Raw genomic sequence first — 17,111 nt, forward strand, 5'->3', positions numbered from 1 at the left:
GGTTCCGTGGAAGATCCTGAATCCAGCACCTGCCACTATTCGAAGACTTGAGTCCTCTTACAGTCGGTATTATTGACGGAGACAAGCAGACAAATTAAGTGAAGTGAAATCTTGATTCCAGCCAAACACAAACTTGTCGAGAAACCATAAGCGGAATCGGAAGGGATAGGAGAAAAGAGAGGGGGCACGCAAGACCAACAGAGGAGAGGGGAGAATAACGTCAAACCCAACTAAGACGAATATCGAGTAGGGATTAGCACAACGCAGAACATAAACTCACTATCACGGCTTTTATCCCTCGCTCTCTGTATACCTCGAGTCTGCAACAACAAGATGGCTGGTACAAGGAACTACGACTTCCTGGTGAGTATTGATTAATGCCCCAAGAAATCAATAAGCTAAATATCGGTCTCTGTAGATCAAGTTACTGCTGATTGGTGACTCTGGGGTCGGAAAGTCATGCTGTCTATTGCGATTCAGTGAAGACTCGTTCACTCCGTCGTTCATTACTACGATCGGAATCGACTTCAAGATACGTACCATCGAGTTGGACGGTAAACGCGTAAAGCTCCAGATATGGGACACAGCTGGGCAAGAGCGATTTAGAACTATCACTACCGCATACTACAGAGGAGCTATGGGCATACTTCTTGTATACGATGTTACCGACGAAAGATCATTTCAAAGTGAGAAACGCTTTCCTTAAACCCGAGGTGGATCATGAGATAATTTGATGCTAATGCCCAATCGCCTTACTTAGACATTCGCACTTGGTTCTCAAATGTTGAGCAACATGCGAGCGAAGGCGTTCACAAGATCCTTATTGGCAACAAATGTGATTGGGAAGAGAAGAGAGCTGTGTCAACTGAGCAAGGGCAGCAATTGGCCAATGAGCTGGGAATACCATTCCTTGAAGTATCAGCTAAGAACAACATCAACATCGAGAAAGCGTTTTATGATCTCGCATCCGATATCAAGAAAGGAATGGATACGTCGAAGTCCGAACAGGTCGGCTCCCAGGGCGTGAGCATAGACCAGCAAGGTTCTGGGTTGAACGGCAACGCGGGTGGGAAATGCTGTTGATTTGTTAGTACACTCTCGTTTGGTCTTCGGGTTATCTTTTTCCATTATGACTCTATGTCTTTGCGTGTTACAGGTTTGTGTGCCATGGCTTCAATACATCATTATGTTCACGGTTCGAATAGATGCTGGGAAGCTAATTGGCTGATTCTGCTCCTAACCCATGTATGTTGATAATGAAGGCAGGGGCTTATGGTTTTCGTGAATGCCTTCATTCTTCTCTCTGGTCTGTCTTGGGTCGTCATCCATTTACTGCGATCGAATTTTCCCAGGTGGCGTTTCTCTGTTGTATTCATTACTGTGCAAGTGAAATTAGGTATAGCATAAACAGTCTTTTGCAAGTGCGGTATACATCACCCGCCAGCATCTCCTAATATACATGAGGAAACTTGGGGCATGTCCGTATCTGAATGGTCTTGGCAAAAGTTGACTGCAGCCGGAGACAATCATGATGGTGGTCGTACTATAAATTGAAGATCGTCGATTAGGGATAGCACCGAGGTATTGAGCATCACCACACTAGGAGCGTTGATAAGAAACGCGGGCCAGAAAAAAGATGTTCCTGGAGGATCATGGTCTAATCTAACCGAAGATGATGATGTATAAGCTACTTGGATAGGTAGAAGGAAGAATGCATGAAGTTCGTTGGTAATGTGCACTTCTGTGAGAGTTAGTCTTCTCTGTACGGTTTGAACACTTCTCATTCAGTAACTTAATATAGCACTGACACTAGCACTGGCATTGCCATTCTCTCATTGTGCCGGAAAGAAGTTACTATCGAGTACTCAGAAACATTTGCGGCCGGTATAGTAGACCATGATGTTAATATTGTATCTTCTGCTCCTCTCAAAGTGGGGCTGTGTGGATATCCATTTGAGATGGCCCATTATTTGTGAACGAACACTTTACGGAGTACAGATTTTGTTCGGAACCCTGTTTTCTCCGTCCTTTGTCTTTCTACATCGTATGAATCGGTCAAGGATAGCAGCAATAGAAAAGAGGGAAATTTTCTGAAAGAGCCTTCCAAATCCTTGTGTTGGTTTTCCCTTTATCGGACTTTTAATCCTTCTTTTCGATCCCGCTTTTCTCAATTCAGTATACGCGCTCAGCAGCCAGTTTACTTACGCCTTTCTCGGATCACCTATCTGTAAGTCAAGGCAGTCACAATGTTCCAACAAGTCAAATTTATCGTTTCCGATGTTTAAGATTTGCTTACAAAAAAAAAACATTATGCAGGTCATGATACTGTAGAGAGCAGGTGTACTCAGCTGCAGTAGTGGGAACGCGGGACACTAGTCGTTACTTTGGAGGGGCCTTCAGCTACCGCTAAAAAAATGTCCGAGACTCGAGCCTTCACAGTTCGACCGCTGTCAAAACAAACAAGAACTGATCATAGAGATGCCTTTCGCGTTTATCTCTCCTCGTCGTCCCTGGCTTTTCTGAAGCTCAGAGCTGGAGATGTGTGCAACATTAGTCTCGCCGACGGTCCATCGAGAACGGCAATAGCTTGGAACGCGACCGAGAACATTCAGAATACGGTTGTACAGACCTCAAGAACTCTTCAGGAATGTTATGGATTCAAAATTGGGGAGAAGATTACAATATGCAAGGTCGATGGCCCCTTGAATAAGATCGACAAAGTCTCCATTATAGAGTGTTCAGATAGTGATAGGATTGCAAGATACGGCACGATTCCACCCTCTGACATAATCCACTGGTCATGGTCCCTGGAGTTTCCTCTTCTGAAATGCGATGGCATTACTGTTGGCCTAGTATTTGAGGTAGAGCTTAGGGGCCAACGCCGGAGCTTCAGAGTGGCAGATATCTCAGGTGAAGATGGAAGTACTACCTGTACTCTCTTCAGGTTCGCCGAAACCAGCGAGATCATAATGGGCGAAGATCTTAAGAAACCTCTAGAGCGCGGAACTTCTACTATCCAAGTGCGGCCGACTGGGCTGGGAGGAATGGACCGGCAAATCGAGAGTATCAATGAAAGTCTTGCTGACTTTAACCCTGGTCTAGTCAATCTAGTAATGCCTTCATTCTATGAACACAGTCGAGGCATTCTTCTTTATGGTCCGAAGGGAACAGGTAAGACGGCGCTTCTGGAACAGATTAAAGCAGCAGGGTGGAGGCAAACATTCCATATTGGGTCCTCAGCCTTTGGCCGCAATATCGGGGATGCCGAATCCAAGATGCGCAATATATTCCAAGAAGCAATGCGTTCTCAACCCAGTGCAATCCTGATTGACCAGGTGGAGTTCATTGCGCCTAGACGGACATCGCTCGATAGCCAGTCGTTGGCATCGGTTCTATGCGAATGCATTGACGCTACAAAGAATGCATTCGTTTTGATTGTGGCTGCAACCCGTCATCCAAATGATGTCGATGATGCCCTGAGGACACCGCATCGACTAGCAACTGAGATTGAACTGCATATTCCGACAGCACAGGATCGAGCCAAAATATTGCGTGCTATATGTGGATCCCCATCCCCGGCATTGAGCGACACCCTCATAGACTTGATAGCGGAGAAAACCCATGGTTACGTGGGTGCCGATCTCTTCGCTTTGCTTCAGTTGATTAGTCGCAAGGCACGGCAAAGACAGATGTTGGAACCTGAGTTTAGTTTTGGTGACAAACGCATACCTGCCGATAATGCTGTTGAAGGTCCAACCACTCCTGAACCAGGAACAGCTATACATATAAAGGACGTTGATGTCCTATCAGCCCTGCAGGAAACTCGACCTACTGCTATGCGGGAAGTGTTCTTGGAGACGCCCAAGGTCAGGTGGTCGGACATTGGTGGGCAGCACGAAATTAAGAGACGTTTGCAGAAAGCAGTGGAGCGTCCATTGAAGGTAAGCGCGCACCTTTAGATTGTGTTGTTGCAGTTCTGACAAGGCCAAGCATCCCGAGCGAATGAGGAGGCTTAATTTGACCAGCAAGAAAGGTGTACTTCTTTACGGGCCACCTGGATGCTCTAAGACGTTGACGGTGAAAGCATTGGCCACGGAAGCAGGGCTGAACTTCCTGGCAGTCAAGGGAGCCGAGATCCTAAGCATGTACGTCGGAGAATCTGAACGAGCATTAAGAGAAATTTTTCGAAAAGCTCGTTCTGCAAGGCCCAGCATCATATTCTTTGATGAGATAGACGCTATCGCCTCGAAACGTGGCACTTCATCACAAGGCGGGGTTAATGTTCTTACAACTCTTCTCAATGAAATGGATGGCATCGAGGAGCTTAAAAGTGTCCTAGTCATCGCCGCCACAAACAAACCTGAAGTGATAGACCCGGCGTTGATGCGCCCCGGTCGATTGGACAATATACTTTACATAGGACCTCCCGACTACGAGGCGCGGAAGGAGATTTTGGACATATGGTTCCGCAAATCCGTCATTAACCCGGAAGTTGAGGTGGATGTGTTGGCCATGAAAACTGACGGGTATTCAGGGGCTGAGATCGTGAGCATATGTGAGACAGCCGGTGATGCTGCGTTGGATGCAGAAGAGGAGACCGGCGAAGCGCAAGATATCCGATGGGAGCATTTCGAGTATGCGCTTAAGCAGGTGAAGAGACAAATAACGGCTGATGTTGTTGAAGCGTACGAACAGTGGGGTGACTCTGTTGACATATGAGCACAATTGTCTCTATATAGAAACTATATAACGATGCGATCATTCCGACTTGGAAGTAATAAACCAATCTTCAAGCATGGAGCTGCTGTTAATTGACTGGGTACCTTGTTCAACATGTGGGTTCTCTTTTTTATTCTTAGACGAAGAGGAAAGAAACCAAGACCGAGAAAGTAGAAGAAAGAGAAAGAGAAAGAGAAAGAGAAAGAGAAGAAGGAAAACAGGAAAGAAAGAAAATGAATGATATTTTAGCATTGGTTCTTGATGTGCAGGGGATTAGGATAACAAACATGGGACCCGCCTATCGTGCGGATAGCAAACCTACCTGGCTCTGACCTTCATACATGACACAACAAGGTGCCAATTACTCTGCAACTTTTGATCCGTCTTGGGTAACCCCACTCCATACCAACCAGACCTTCGATGCGTCTCGCTCCCTTGATATCTCGCTTACCCAGACTTATTTCTTGCTACAATCTGTTCAGCTTGCCCTTGGTGGTTTCCTAGAAAGCTCCCTCCACCAAGTGGATCCTGTAGGATGCCAGAAGAATACACTCGGGGCCGCTCTCGTGGCCGTTTGCCATCCTCGGAATTTGATCGGGCCCCATCCTTGCAGCGTTCTTTGTCCCCTCGCTCAGAATCGAGATTCAACACCACACCCCGGAGGCGTTCTGTGGAGCGTGGTGCTGTTCGCCGCAATGGTCACCGTTCCAGAAGCTGGTCGCGGTCACCGTCGCACAACAGAGCGCTATCCCGTAGTCGAAGCCGAAGCCGAAGCTCAGCGCCCAGACGTTACAGAAAGAAAGACTTCAGCCGGACCCCGAGTCCCTCTGCCGATGCTTCAAGAAGCTCAAAGGTCGGTTGCGCTTGCATCATCCCAGTCTGTAGGTTTTATGCTGGAACTAACGGAAATCAAAGATAGTTATTGAAAAGTTGACCAAAAATGTTACCGAATCACATCTTCGGGAGATATTTGGTGGTTTTGGTGACATACAAAGTCTTGATCTTCCCATGAATAAAGCTTGTAAGTCCTATAGACTCATGCTTTCCTACATGCCCAGGCTGACGCTCTACTAGTCATGACAAACAGGGGCACTGCATACATACTCTACCACGATCCTGCGGATGCAGAGGCAGCCATCGCGCATATGCATGAAGCTCAGCTAGATGGTGCCACGTTGAATGTGTCGATTGTCCTTCCTAGGAGAGCTTTTTCTCGCTCACCACCACCAGTTCAACATAGCAGAGCAAGCTTTGGCCGCCCAGGACATGGCCGCGGACCCCCGTCGGATAGTCGCGCTCCAAGGTCACCGCCACCGGCTAGGAAATATCGCCGTTCTCGGCATATGGAAAGACATGACATCTATAGGCCTCGCTCTCTGTCGCGCTCCAGGTCGCCACGCCGCTCTCGATCCCTTTCTTCAAAATCCCGTTCAACTTCACCACCGCCAAGGCGGACACACTCGCGTATGGACAGCTCCCAACGTCGCCGTCGCCGTAGCCCGAGCTACAGCAGCTATGGCTATAGCAGTCGCAGCGATAGGGAACGGAGCGCGAGCCTAAGAAGAGACCATCATTAACCCAGGATTGTTTTACGATATGGTCTTGGTGTCATTTGATAGTCTTTATAGGATGTCACAATGAAGCTACCGTTCTTGGCGTCGTTCAACTACATGGGACTGGCAGAGTGATGATGGGGTGCAGGCCGGTGGACTTCTACACTCGAATCAATTTGAAGCCTTGTCCTATAATTAATAATGTAAAGTTATCTTGTGCACGGGAGAAATTTAGGAAACCCAAGTCATCCGCAATCTAGCTCCAGCAATCACAAATCACCCAGGACCAGGGCCAGTGTCGAGAAGCACCTCTAGAAAAAGGCGCACCAGCCAATATACATAGCAGCTAGATTCTTTACATCCGTTGCTTGTACAATTAGTTCGTCTACGTGACCGTCTACCGAAAGGGGGACTGATTCCCCAGGTAGAAGGCCACGAAGTTTGTTGCGAACATTCTCTAGAACACCGGCAGGTGTCTCTGGGGCATTGGCATGTGTACGACGCTTCTGTTTATCAGCAACGTGAGCGTGTACATCTTGGGTGGTGCTTACCTTCTTCCCGATGAAGTCCGTGGTAGGGTCATGCAAGAACGTCTCCAGAACGGTCATGAGTGCGTCTTCGTTGTGGCGAAGTAGACCAAGACTAATTTCACATGTCTTGCGGAACGGACCTATCAATGATATTAGTACATGGACGTTTCAGAGGTCGATTAGAACGAACCATTGTATCCATAGGCACCGAACGCATCAACCATGTTTTGGGTCAAACGAAACGGAACCAATTCAGGTATATCGAATGTCAATCCCTATCCATGTCAGCCAAAAAGATGCAAGGCAGGTTTGTCTTGGGTCTCGGGCGCCTAACCTTGTCGAAAAGGCAATTGAAGTCGACATGTAAAACACCTCCCGTGCCTTCCTCGAACAGTATATTTTCACCATGTCGATCACCTAACCTGCAGAGAAATAAGCTGAAAAGGACATATATCAGCAGACTGTGGATTGACGAACCCTAGGACATGCCCAACCATGGACATAACAGCACAGGAACGAGTATAGCGAATTCTGGCAGCAAACCATGATCCTGCTTCGGGAAACATTTCAATGAACCATTCATACAGAACTGGAGGAAACCTGCATCGAGATTAGTCTTGGAACGGAGCGAATCAAGAGGAAGTGCAATCGGAAAACTTACTTTGACAAAACTTTTGTTGTGAAAAGATGGAGTTTTGAGTTGTCGGAGCATGCTTCGTTCAGGTCGTGTCTGATCTCATTATACTATAGTAGAACCACTTCAATAGCTGTATGGCTATCATCATGAAGCTGAAAAACTTACGTTTGGCGCGATGCCTCTCTCTCTCAAGAGCTTGATAACAATGTCCCTCAAAGTACGAAGGTTATCGACCCATTCGATTAGCCCGCATTCTTCGTTCAGCGGTGTCACAGCGTACGTTTTGATATCTGCCACAGCGATTACTCGGTCAGAGGATAATGGAACACAGAGGATATGACAGACGTTTGAGTACTTACACATCCGTCGTTTACTCGATTCCACATCCTTTTTGAAGAGCCGATTGATCATGTTGTTGAATTCCATGAGCCGTTGATCTTTGCGCAGGTCATCCTTGGGTTTGCACAGAATGTTGTATACTTTTCCGTCTGAGCCCCGGATCCCTATCCTTCGTGGTTTCTGGAGAGAATTCAAGACCTGCACATCGTCCAGTATGGCTATCAACAGTCAGTGAGGTTTTTGCAGAAGTCAAATTAAGAAGCGTTACCTTCAATAGTCGTAGGATCCCTAGGGAAGGCCCTGAAACCTTTCAGGTATTCAGGTTTATGGCTGGCTGGTAGCGTCGGCGTTAACATTGCTTGGAACGGCACCACAAGCCTACAAGGCGCCACCTTATGACTGAACTTCAGATCACGCAGACTGACTCTCAGGACTTTGTCTTCGATGCGAGCTATACACAACCTTAGCATTTCCTCTGAGAACTTCTGTCCTTGATTTATCATGCCACGCATATCTGACGATGGCTGATTTTTCAGTTTCTTGTTGACTTCCTGCTTAAGATTAGCTCGAACTGATTTGATGCAGACTTCTCTTTCTTGACCTACCGTAATCTTCTGCAGGCAGTTTATTCCTCTGGATGCCCGGTCCTTGGAAGAGGACTTAACCACTGCGAGGACAGTCCATAGCCCTTGTTGGGGAAATGAGTTAACTGCCCTGGCTACGATCTTGGTCAATAAGTCGTATACCGTCGTATTTGGGTGACATATCCTAGCAACAACTTGAGGGAGAATGGTGAAGAGCTGTTTCTAGTTAGCAATCTTTCATATGGTACTCGACTTTGTTACCAACCAGCGCAGCCGGGATCCTGTTCACATATTTCTTGAGTTGTGTATGCATATCATCGAGGCTCTTTTTTCGCTGACTCAGAGTGTGCTTTTGGAAATCTCTTTAAGTCGTCCCGATTATTCCAGTCAGCATGCGAATCGAGGTGAAGGTAACGGGTGTTGAAATGTTTAGATCCCGAAGAAAATATTCACTACTTACTCGTTGTCGCCTCTCTTTGGATCAAACGGCTGGTCGACGGTAGAAGCGTGTTCTAGCCAGAGTGTCAAGATTTTGGGCAAGGACTGGAATACGTATTTGTTGCCATGGGCCAATGACCGGAGGTAATTGTCAACAACTAGTTTTGAGGCCTCGCCACTCAAGCTGGGAAAAAAAATGAGCTATTGATCATTTTGCAGGTCAGGGATAGGAATGCTGACTAGATCTGTGCTTCCTTTCCCAGAGGTTTTGCTTTTTCCAAATCCAGGATTTTGTTGTAGTGCTTGCCTAGGTAGTAATGAGCCTTCTCCCACCTAAGAACCAGTTAGCTTCCACTTCAAAACACCTGCCGTACCTTTCTGGGACATAGAGTTTACCTAGGGTGAAGCTTTATAGCTTCCCTGTATCTCTGGACGATAGCATCTGATTGTGTTTGCCCTGCCCTGTCTGTCCACTTGGCCAGGAGCAGATGTGCCTATATAATTGTTACAGTCAGATCGTGTCGGTAGCCTGTGGACGGTGACATACTCGAGCCAAGAGCATATTTTGATGTTCACCATTATTTGCAATTAGCGATGAGGTACGCTCTTGAGATGTGGCTGTTTCTGACGAGAACTCATTAGCAGTAATTGCGCCTTCCAGTGTTTGTATTGCTTTTCGATGATGACCGTCTTTCCAGAGGAGCCGTGCGTGCTCAATAGTGGCAGATCGATCGTTAAGACGAGCCGCATGTAGCATCGACTGGTAGGCTTGATTGGTGAAGTTGCCTTTGCGCGACAGACGTGCACTAGTTAGCCAAGCAGCGGCTATGTCGGAATCGGTAAATTCGTTCCTTAAGGCTCTATCAGCATTCGACTAGAGAAGTTCATAAAGAGGGCAAAAGCGACATACGTTAGCTCCATCGTAGCCCTTCTGAGGCCTAAGAGATATTGCTTATCAGAGATGTAGCCCCCAAGGATATCCAAACGTCGATCCAGTATATCAGGTAGCTTTGTGCGCGAGTCATTGCTCTCACTATCCTCAAATTTAGCGCGAGCTATAGACTCTACCTCGTGTAGAGTATGTAGCTTGAGAATGCTATCATGGCATGACTGCAACGAAACCACGGAGTTGGCTGTTAGGGACTTGGCCACACTGAGTCGTAAGGCCTCTATGTGTTCCCAAAATTCCGTATACTTGCCTTGCCGGAAAGCATTGAGGGCCAATCCAATCTCAATATTGAATTCCCCCCTACCCAACCGCGAGAGCTGCTGAAGATACTCATTTAGCTTTCCCCAATTACTTGTGATCCAGGTCGCTTCTACTGCAAAAGGTAGAAACTTTCTAGATGAATTATTTGCTTTCAAGATCTCGAACCGCGTGAGAATGGCATCTAAGAATGTGTCAGTAGACCGGCTGGACGGGGATTGATTAGGGGAATACCTTGTTGTCCAGATTCCTTGAGACATGCGAGTAGACCCCACTGTGCTTCGCTATTATTTGGTTCTTTCTCAAGTTGCAATTCATACCAGCTTTGTGCGGTAGCCCACCTTCCTGCCTTTCGATGCTCAAGTACCTGCTGATCGATGTTTAACACGTGCAGATGGCTTGAAACTCCTTCGATACCGTCTGGTTCGTCGATCCGGCTATAGATATCTTGTAATCGCTGGTAGAGAGGTTCGACGGCGGCGCCTCCTTGCTTAGAATGCTGGTTTTTCCACTGTCGGATGTATTGCTCCCAATGGAACAGAGCCCGTGAGAATGATTTGCACTCAACAGCCCTCTTGGAGATGACCTCTGGAGGTATCGAACTCAGAAGTATCTCTACAGCTTTGGCTTGCGAATGGTAGGTGTCTAACAAAGCATCGCGAGATGTTCCCTTGTGGTTACGATTTGAAGGATGGCTGGGGTTCCTGAGACTATTTATCTGTTTCTTTTTGCCCTGTAGCCACCTTGAAAGGTAGTCGAGGACCTCGAAAATGCTCTGTTTCGAATAGTGTGAGACAGCAATCAAATAAATCTGTACAAATAAATGGAAATACGCTACTCACCTGACTGCACAATATGATGTTCTCATACACATAGTCGTGTGTGTCTGGTAATGGGTGTGACAGGACATTCACTAGCTCACAGCGTAGATCTTCTTTCTCTTGTGGGCTCCCAGAAACCGTACGGTTAAGGACCGCGAATGGCAGCAAAAAAGATGCTATTGAGATGTCTTGGCCTTTCACAATGCGGCTGCAAACACTGAATACTAATTTCGCATTGTCACCGTTCCCGGCTTGCAATAGATCTTGCACAAAGGTCCGTAGCCAGTTGCCATGTGTCAATCCAGCTGTGAACAAGGGATAGCTGCAGTTAGTGTTTAGGGTCCCAATGGTAACTGTATACTTTGAGGTAAGGAAAGGAGCTAGAATGTTGCGAACAGTTTCAGGTAGCTCTAGCCAGCGTTGATATTTCTCATCGGCTCGGAAGTCACGCGATCGATTGGCCACGGCTGAATCAAGACCGCAGAACCTGAGTAGGTTCTGCATCGCATATGCAAGAAACCCTTGAGCTCTAGTATTTGAAGCTGATAGGAACGTCTCGACTAACACGTTCTGGAGGAAGAAAAGTATGAAGTCAAAGGTCTCTTCCATGCTGTCGAAGTTAGACAAAACCAGAATCCCTTTCTTTTCTTTCACCGTGTCCACTCGGTTAGGGTCAAGACAGCCGATCAAGCCTAGACATTCAGCCGATAACTTGGTTATAACATCCGAGCTAGTGTTAAATTTCACACAACAATCGAGCAATGACCGTGTTAGCTGTGCAACAACTGGATCTGGAATCTCACTGAGAACAGATCTATGAATGAACTCTTCATTCTGGGAGAGATAAGGAACTAGCTCATGCAAGGATTGCTCAACAACCGTTGCAGTATCACTTTGACAACGACGAATGAATGCAAGGAAATGGCTTCGTACATCCATCTTCTCTTTCATGCTATTAAGCGTGGCTTCATGCTTGTCGAGTATTGGAATTGAAGCTAGCGAGGGCATGGTATTGAAGATATCGCGTACCAACTCATGGTGAGACTGCATGATGTATTCAACGAGTTCGTACGCTTGCTTCCTTGTATCCTCAGTGAACATGTCCCAGTATCTGATCACAATTGATAGTGTCTGATCGATAAGGGGCTCAACTTCCTCTTCTTGCAGGGAAATGATCAGGACTCTCCAGACGATGAATGCATTATTACACAGCTCTTGAATTTCAAGAGCAGCTCGTAAACATGCGCATATCTATGTCACTTTAGCTTACTACTGAAATCACATGATATGAGCTGATTTTTGTACGAACCTGAGGTAAGGCGCTACTGATATGGCCACGAGCAACCTTTATCATCTCTCCAATCGCTGCAATGTTCCTTTTTTTCTCAATCAGAGGTTGTCTGATTTGGAAGTCATTTACAGCATGAGCGAACTGTGTAATGATTCCAAGGACATGCTCCTCAATGAAATATCCTATAAGGTTCGCTCGTCTTGGTGTGTGACCTGACTTTCGTGGAACAAGGACGGCTAAAAGATGAAGTGCGCGGAGAAACTACAATTCCTTCATGTCAACGTCTATCGCGCTGTGGAATCGGCAATGACTTACCCTCTTGCCTTTGTCCTCCCCCAAGTCGCCAAGGCCTTTGAGTAGGTCACAGGCAATCAGTATCGGCTCAATCCTCAAAAGCTCAGCCAGAGTACGGCCCCTAAAGGCAGCATCAACTTCCGACAAAGCGGACATGACGGATTCCTCTGGATTCGGCGATGGTTGGCTCAGCAAAAAAGCGAGTATCGATGCAAGATTGTTCTTCTCTGAGCAAATATCGAATGGTGTCTTCGCGTCCTTGTACGTTGCCCCAACTCTGATGATCACATCGCGCTTCCGGGTAAGTACCAGATATGGAAGGACATAGGTCTCTGTCAATCTGAGGAAGTCATCCACTTTCATACCCAGGAGGTCGCAGAGCTGTTCTGCCATGTAGGGGCGAGACTGAAAATTTCTCACAACGGTCACTGACAAGGTCCTCCAAAAAGGCCTGAACAAGGCGGCCGGAGTGACAGAAAGATGTTGTGCGAGCCCTGAGAGCTAAGTTCTATTAGATGTTGGCCTAATGTAGTCACATGGGGAAGGCAGTATATGATCACAATATCAGGGTCCATACGTACTTCGGTATAAGCCACCGCCCCTATAAACGGGTTCGGATGTCCAAGGTACTCTACCAGACGAAGAAGTATGATATTCATCTCTTCGTCGTTAGAAAACCTGTAGATATACGATATGTTAGCGAATGCTCACAACCACTTGGCAGGATCAAACTCACTGCGCCAGATGACATAGAGTAAGAATACATGTCTCATGTAATGGCATCTCCTGTTTCTCAGAGAGGCTCTGCAACCAGTCCAGAATGACAATGAAATTACCTCGTCGGGTTTCGTGGTCGAGATCTCTACGAACGAACGAGGTTATCGAATGTCTGAAGAGTGGTCAGCACTTCCCAGTTTTCGCAAGATCTTTCAATAGAAGATACCCTGTAGTAAGACGTAGCTCTCTGACAGAGCTCCTGAGAGAATTGAGGCAAAATTCGCCGAAAGCAGAAGATGCAAGCTGCATATGAGCTGGGTCGGAAGTATGCATCAACGTCCTTCTTAACGCAACTGTCGCAGCTATTCTCAGGTTTGCAGTCCGTGAAAGGTTCGAAATGATGTGATTCAAGATCTGACATAGTTCATCGCTCTTGAGAATGCTGGAATTGCTTTCTGGTTCGATATCACGACATTTGGAGTCACAGATTCTACAGTTGAAACTGTCCTTTGAATCGACATTCAACATATCTACCAGGTTTCCAGACAATGCACAGGGGATATTGCACAGAACACATAAGAATCTTAGTTTGTCCGGCTCCGATAGTCCAATGTATGATGTACTTTCCGTTGTCAGTCAACAATTGTATTCATGGGGACAATACATGTCGACTTACAGAACCGCACAGCTCAGATCCCCCAGGGTGCCACTCCGATCACAGCCGAGTAGTTCAATTGACTTGGCTATAAGCCTCTGTGCCCCATTTTGGCCTTCTCTGTAGGCATCCAATCGCGGGAGACAGCGACGTTTGGCCATCCGGACAGCCCCAACACCACTAATGGAAGAGTGGTCAGAACCCGGGAATTCGTGAATAGCTACCAATTCCGTTGAATGCCCCCCGCAGAAAGCTGCCTCTGCACCTTTCGCGTTGGAATTGTAAGTCATAGGACAATGTAAGAGGGAGCATTCGATCGCAGCCTAGCTTTGAGTTAACCAGCCGGTAGCTATGGTGAGGGCCATATGGGATGATATACCTGAAGACAAGTATCGAATGAACTGAACAATGCGAGGTTACTCTTAATAGGTAGCACAGTAGCCCCCATTGATTGCATTATATTTTTTTCGGATGTGAAAGCCTTAGTGAAGCTGTCAATGGCATGGCTTAGGCTTAATTGGAGAACAGAAGCCTGATTTAGCATTTCTAGAGCAAAGGTTTCTGCGAATGTCTGGAGGAAAATGTATGCTAGCCTCTGTTTCGCTGATGTATGTGGAACATGGTCACAAAATCTTTTTATGAACCTCAGGAACTGTGAAAAGGTCGGCACTTGGTTTGTGACGTCCTCAGTATCTGATTTGGAGTGCCAAAGCACAGCGAGCTTCCACAAGCGCCGATAACTATTAGAGAGCCATGCCAAATCCTGTCGTTTAGAGGGGATATTATAAGAAACGTGAGCATTGATTGTAGATGTGAGCATATCAAGGCATAGACGGACTGTTTGAGCGCAGCTCTCAAGTCTGATCAATTTCTTCAGAGATCCACAGCGCAGGCCAAGTCTGTCAAGATCCAAAGTACAGGGCTGCTTCGGGTATACTACAGGGGAGCCGGCCACATGGGTAAGCCGAGCTCGAGACTGATAGGCGTCAAGAGCATCAAGGAGTTCTGGAGGGATCAGTATAGGACTCTCTGATCTACCCGAGGAATCTCACAAACCAGTAGTGCAGGCCCGAACAAAGGCAGTAATACCAACAAACGTAGACCATAGCTTCGTATGATTGTGTGAAGCGTTGAACATACTTGCGAGGATGCCACCGATTCTATCTTCGACAGGCTCACTGTCCCAGGTAGAGAATAGATGGACTAGCCAGACGACTAGACACGAGTACAAGGGACTTGCTGCATCCTTTCCCAGAACTTCTGGCTCTGGCATCTCCAAAAGCGCTAATGGGGCTTTGTCAACAGCATTTTGGACGATGTCCAAGCAGTCCAGGAGTTGACCTTGCAATTCCGACCTATCATCTCTGATACAGGGCTCTAGACCTGCTTTCAGCACGATGCAAATCAGTTTCTTAACATCAGTGATACTATCATTAAGCTGAAGATGACTATATTTCCCCTCAAGCAACTCATGCCGGAGCTGCGAAAATGCCTCTTTAGTTAGACCAAGCGTCCCATCACCCTGTGATGAAAGGTGTGGTGCAAGGTTGGCTGCGAGCGTAGAGGAAACTGGCTCTGCAGGATTCCAATCTGCAACCCCAGGAATAGGTAAACGAGACTCCTTGCGCTTATTAGTTGCCATTGGCGATGCCTTTATACATGGTCCTGATTTCTCCCAGGCCTCGTTGAGCGCGAAGAGTGGTAATCAGACCGGCTTAAGATCTACGGATAGTAATACTCATGTATGTTTCAGTGACGCGGTAGTACGGTGTAAGTAACATGTATGGTTTCCCCACAGTCCATCCATCCAGTGAGGTGTTGAGATTCTTTAATGCACGAGTTAATGTGGGTATAAAGCATGAAACCCGCTTATCAATTGCTATCAAAGTGAATACCATCAAATATCGACTTGTTATGTGCACGGTTGCAGAATAGTAATCGTATGCGGAGTACTTGGAAGCGGTGGTATCATTACTACTACTATAAGCGGACTTCCGGGCGGTGGGTAATCAAATGGGTTTTCAAGGCAAAATCCTGGTATCTACGGGCTCACAGAGCTCTACAAGGAAAGTTTCTCTTCCGCTTCCTGTGTAGAAACAGGTGGGGTACAAAAGGAAAGATAAGGTCTAGAAACTTAGTAAAACTTGTGCTCAAATTCAGTGACTTTGTACATGCAGAGTGACCCCCTCGGGTGGCTCTTATACTTGTTATCCAGCCTATTCCTGGTGTCATCAGTGCCGACTACTACCACTCAGCTAACCCACCTCCCAGCAACAATTTCACAAAGCCCTCCTCAGTCTAGCGGATGAAATATGGAGATGTCTGGTGACATGCCGCCTGAGTTGCTGGAGAACAACGCCGAACATGCTTATTTCATGAAGCAGGCGTTAATGATGGTAATTGTATCTTGCCCTAGTGACACTGGAGATTGGTATTCTTATACTCGTTCTAGGGAGAAAAAGCACTTGCAACCGGTGAAACCCCGGTTGGCTGTGTTCTGGTGTATGACAACAAGATTGTTGGTTCTGGAATGAATGATACAAACAAATCTATGAATGTAGGTGAGCCAGCTGCCTGAACCATCAATCCCAATGGAGAACTCGGAAGTTTCAATGAATCTTCCAATTTCCCTTGTCCCTTGGGAGAGTCCCCCTCAAAGCAAAATTAGAAAGCGTTTGTGAAATCTAAAACCATAGCCGGTCTTATCAGGGTACAAGACATGCCGAGTTCATTGCCATTGGAGAAATGCTCCAAACTTATCCTAGGTCAGCACTGCGTTCAACAGACCTCTATGTAACTGTTGAACCGTGTGTCATGTGTGCATCTGCTTTGAGACAATATCAGATACGAAAAGTATACTTCGGCTGTGGAAATGACAGGTTCGGGGGAACCGGTAGCATTCTATCACTACATGCCGAGTCCGTTCTTGCCTTCCCGCGGACCTACACACCTAGAACCTAGAACTAATTCATGCTAGTCGCTCGATAGATCCACCATACCCGGTGCAAGGCGGGTTGTTCCATAAGGAAGCTATCATGCTGCTTCGGCGCTTCTACATACAAGAAAATGAGAAGGGTAGGTGGCTAGCTTCTGACAAACTGTGACAAGGAAGCCTTCTAACAGACTCTTTCGAGCAGCGCCCAAGCCCCGCCCTAAAAAGCACCGTGAATTGAAAACGGATTTTGACCAGGAAGTCCTCATCGCCTCCCCTACACCCTGAGCGGGAACGGGTTGTACTTAGTCGAACGGCCGCACAATGAAGGAAGCTGAGGGCTAAGCATCTTCGATGTCGTGTAGAAGCGATCAAGGTGAAGTGAGGAAAAGGT

The 17,111-nt window shown here is 46.9% G+C and overlaps 5 protein-coding genes across 5 annotated transcripts; 4 read left to right on the forward strand and 1 right to left on the reverse strand.

Moving 5' to 3' along the window:
• Positions 1 to 333: 333 nt before the first annotated feature.
• Positions 334 to 1,083, forward strand: srgA (Rab family GTPase srgA; the record flags this gene model as incomplete). Its single annotated transcript, XM_035495682.1, has 3 exons — positions 334 to 363; positions 419 to 686; positions 761 to 1,083. The coding sequence occupies 3 exons, from the start codon at positions 334 to 336 to the stop codon at positions 1,081 to 1,083; spliced, it is 621 nt and encodes a 206-aa protein (XP_035351575.1).
• A 1,331-nt stretch (positions 1,084 to 2,414) lies between these two features.
• Positions 2,415 to 4,719, forward strand: AtWU_00568 (putative AAA family ATPase; the record flags this gene model as incomplete). Its single annotated transcript, XM_035495683.1, has 2 exons — positions 2,415 to 3,941; positions 3,991 to 4,719. 2 exons carry the CDS (start codon positions 2,415 to 2,417, stop codon positions 4,717 to 4,719), a joined length of 2,256 nt encoding a protein of 751 aa, XP_035351576.1.
• A 341-nt stretch (positions 4,720 to 5,060) lies between these two features.
• On the forward strand, positions 5,061 to 6,279 carry AtWU_00569 (RNA-binding protein with serine-rich domain 1; the record flags this gene model as incomplete). The annotated part of the gene is made up of 4 exons (XM_035495684.1): positions 5,061 to 5,576; positions 5,635 to 5,740; positions 5,794 to 5,900; positions 5,950 to 6,279. The coding sequence occupies 4 exons, from the start codon at positions 5,061 to 5,063 to the stop codon at positions 6,277 to 6,279; spliced, it is 1,059 nt and encodes a 352-aa protein (XP_035351577.1).
• A 304-nt stretch (positions 6,280 to 6,583) lies between these two features.
• atrA (protein kinase MEC1) lies at positions 6,584 to 15,427 on the reverse strand (the record flags this gene model as incomplete). Its single annotated transcript, XM_035495685.1, has 26 exons — positions 6,584 to 6,775; positions 6,824 to 6,942; positions 6,993 to 7,077; positions 7,137 to 7,224; positions 7,280 to 7,402; positions 7,464 to 7,546; positions 7,605 to 7,729; positions 7,799 to 7,996; positions 8,047 to 8,329; positions 8,384 to 8,578; positions 8,628 to 8,724; positions 8,823 to 8,984; positions 9,041 to 9,133; positions 9,197 to 9,294; positions 9,348 to 9,651; positions 9,711 to 10,191; positions 10,242 to 10,782; positions 10,850 to 12,079; positions 12,138 to 12,380; positions 12,435 to 12,914; positions 12,995 to 13,091; positions 13,150 to 13,302; positions 13,357 to 13,752; positions 13,807 to 14,108; positions 14,165 to 14,790; positions 14,842 to 15,427. 26 exons carry the CDS (start codon positions 15,425 to 15,427, stop codon positions 6,584 to 6,586), a joined length of 7,380 nt encoding a protein of 2,459 aa, XP_035351578.1.
• Positions 15,428 to 16,097: 670 nt separating this feature from the next.
• AtWU_00571 (nucleoside deaminase) lies at positions 16,098 to 17,005 on the forward strand (the record flags this gene model as incomplete). Its single annotated transcript, XM_035495686.1, has 5 exons — positions 16,098 to 16,181; positions 16,238 to 16,342; positions 16,495 to 16,703; positions 16,763 to 16,860; positions 16,923 to 17,005. 5 exons carry the CDS (start codon positions 16,098 to 16,100, stop codon positions 17,003 to 17,005), a joined length of 579 nt encoding a protein of 192 aa, XP_035351579.1.
• Between the last annotated feature and the right edge of the window lie 106 nt (positions 17,006 to 17,111).

Source organism: Aspergillus tubingensis (genome assembly GCF_013340325.1).
Source record: "Aspergillus tubingensis WU-2223L DNA, scaffold_2, whole genome shotgun sequence".
NCBI classification, from domain to species: Eukaryota; Fungi; Ascomycota; class Eurotiomycetes; order Eurotiales; family Aspergillaceae; genus Aspergillus; species Aspergillus tubingensis.